The sequence below is a fragment of the Rhagoletis pomonella genome, unplaced genomic scaffold (assembly GCF_013731165.1).
Source record: "Rhagoletis pomonella isolate Grant_MI unplaced genomic scaffold, Rhpom_1.0 Rhpom_scaffold_00001, whole genome shotgun sequence".
NCBI lineage: Eukaryota > Metazoa > Arthropoda > Insecta > Diptera > Tephritidae > Rhagoletis > Rhagoletis pomonella.
In genome coordinates this window covers 11,388,172-11,390,548 of record NW_023458555.1, presented here as the reverse complement: position 1 = coordinate 11,390,548, position 2,377 = coordinate 11,388,172, and the positions used below count along the sequence as shown (strand labels likewise).

General features: G+C 37.9%; 1 protein-coding gene across 1 annotated transcript; it reads left to right on the top strand.

Moving 5' to 3' along the window:
* Positions 1-9: 9 nt before the first annotated feature.
* Positions 10-2,363, top strand: LOC118738802. The gene is made up of 3 exons (XM_036469790.1): positions 10-98; positions 1,745-1,931; positions 2,028-2,363. The coding sequence occupies exons 1-3, from the start codon at positions 50-52 to the stop codon at positions 2,308-2,310; spliced, it is 519 nt and encodes a 172-aa protein (XP_036325683.1). The 5' UTR covers positions 10-49; the 3' UTR covers positions 2,311-2,363.
* The last annotated feature ends 14 nt before the right edge of the window (positions 2,364-2,377 follow it).

Genomic DNA, 2,377 nt, shown 5'->3' with positions numbered 1-2,377 from the left:
GTGCGTTTTTATCAAATATTTGGGATTCCATGAGATCTCAAAACGGGAGATGAAATTGAAAATGCGTTATAAGTTGCATTGCTATCTAATTTTTTTGTGTAAGTGGTGGATATTGTATGTGTTTTTATTTAAGAACGGATATCATTTTCAACTTGGCTGGATATTCTCTGTATAGTGCTCTCAAACCTCGACAGGACCATATTCACATATGAACTGTAGTGAGAAGATCCAATCAGGATATCCGGGAGTAAGGCGCTACCTAAAACAGCTTGCATCCGCTTGGACATCTTCGTATTTCAATGCAACATTAAGCGGTTACTGCGCTGAATATTTGAAGTCTGTCTGCATCATTTGTATTCATTCATGGCTGTTGGTTATAATCAGGGAACGGATTTTTAGGACCTAAAAACCTATAAAAAAGGCAAAATAAAATAACGAAATAGGCTGGAAAAGGCACTAGGTATAGCAAAAAAAGGAAAATAAGGCACTAAAAAAAGACAAAAAATACGAACAACAATCAAAAAAAATATTTTTTTTCTTAGAAATGTTTATATTACAAGTAAAAAGAAAAAAACTATGAACTAGTTTCATTATATGCAAAATTTGTACTTTGAATCTTTGACTATTTTATCCTTTCGAGTTTCTAACTCATAAAACTTTAATCTGTATAGTTGTAGTAACATTGAACCACAAGATGCATTTTGAAGTTTTCTGGCAGCATTTTCATTCGATTTTCGCGAAGAAAAGTCTTGAATATACTAAATGTGTGCTCGACGTAAGTTGATACAAGCGGCGCCCAATTTAAATATGAAACGTTTGAAACGTTCATATTATCAGGAATAAGGGCATTTTCCTCGCCTTTTATAATTTTATCCACACCCCTTGTTGTCTCCAAGCCTACGTTAGCTGAGAAAACGGCTTTGAACTTTTCCAACATCAATTTGGCAAGAGGTCACTGCGCTTCTATAAGCCGCATGGCCATGTGTATATTTTTTAATCTTAAAAAAAAAATTGTAAATGCTATAATCACTTTTTTAAAGGTAGAAAAGGCAAAAAAAGGCCACATGAAATGTGTATATATGGAATCAGGGAAAGCTAAATCGTGGACATTCTTAATCGAATATACTTCCATAAAATTCCATAAAATCCGTTCCATAAAATCCGTTCCCTGGTTATAACCGAACAGCCGAAACTTAACGTAACTTAATGCCACGTCGAAATCTGTTTCATTTTGATTTTCCAAGCTCTACGTCCCGTAAAGTTAAGTTACGTTGCCATAATCAGGCCTTTAGTCAGTGCGGCTATGTCGATGCCGTTATAAAGCTCATATGTGCATGTGTAGTTATGTGTCTGCAATAATGCAAAATTCTGATATGGTGCCGGGTGACGCATATGGTTTCTCCAATATACAGGCGCCTTTCCAATTCCCTTGTTTCGACTGCTTTGAAGGGATAAATAAACTCGGACCTATAAAAATCTCTTAGTAATCAAATTCTAATTACTTTTAGGAAAATGTAATTATAGCTTTTCAAACGAATGACTTTCGCTGTGGTACTCAATATTTGTGTTAAAATTAGGGACGTGAATCGGATGAATTGGATTGATCCGTAAAAGCCCTATTTGTGTGTGTCTTTGAGCCCTGGGGTTTGGGTTCGGTTAAACGTCTCGGGAAATCTGTTTAAAATAATGTTCGATGGCTTCAATTTCATTTATATTTTACTAATACAAATTACCCCTTAAACAGGCATCTTCATTATTTTCACCAACACACCGATGACGACTCGCGCTTATCGTTCGACAGGCACAAACGCGCTGATCGATTACCCGTTCTATGATATGGAAATGACAGCACCCTTTCCGAGTAAGCGTTCAATCTCTTGCGATTCGTGCGGAAATGAATGTACGAGCGCATGTGGCACAAAAAATTTTCGGTAATTTGCAGTACTGAGCGTTTTCTCAAATACAAACAATAATTTCATTAGAATCACAAGCTCCTAAACCCTTACCACCATTTTCAACCTTTTCAGCACCTGTTGCTTCAACTACCTGCGCAAGCGTAATGATCCGAACGCCATGAAATCAATCAGCAATAAGCGCCTCATCGATTTCATACTGCTTCAAGGACGCGCTGCGATGTACACCTTGGATGAACATCATCGTAGTGCCGGCGGCGGCGGCGGCGGAAGCGGTGGAGATGAGGGCAGAGGCGCTGGTGTGGATGCTGGCATTGACGGAGATGAGCAGACTTTCTCAGCAACCAATAATGGACGTCGATTTGGCAGCGCGCATTTTCATCACAGAACCGTATAAAGGGCAAAACACTTAGATTATTTTTTTTTTAATTTTATGCGAGTGCAATTTCATGGATTCATATGCA

What these genes read in the sequence shown, in the direction of transcription:
- LOC118738802 (XM_036469790.1), top strand. Translation starts at nt 50, where the DNA reads ATGAAATTGAAAATGCGTTATAAGTTGCATTGCTATCTAATTTTTTTG. An exon ending in TTGCTATCTAATTTTTTTGT is followed by an intron (nt 99 to 1,744) that starts GTAAGTGGTGGA and finishes CCCCTTAAACAG; the next exon opens with GCATCTTCATTATTTTCACC. An exon ending in TGTGGCACAAAAAATTTTCG is followed by an intron (nt 1,932 to 2,027) that starts GTAATTTGCAGT and finishes CAACCTTTTCAG; the next exon opens with CACCTGTTGCTTCAACTACC.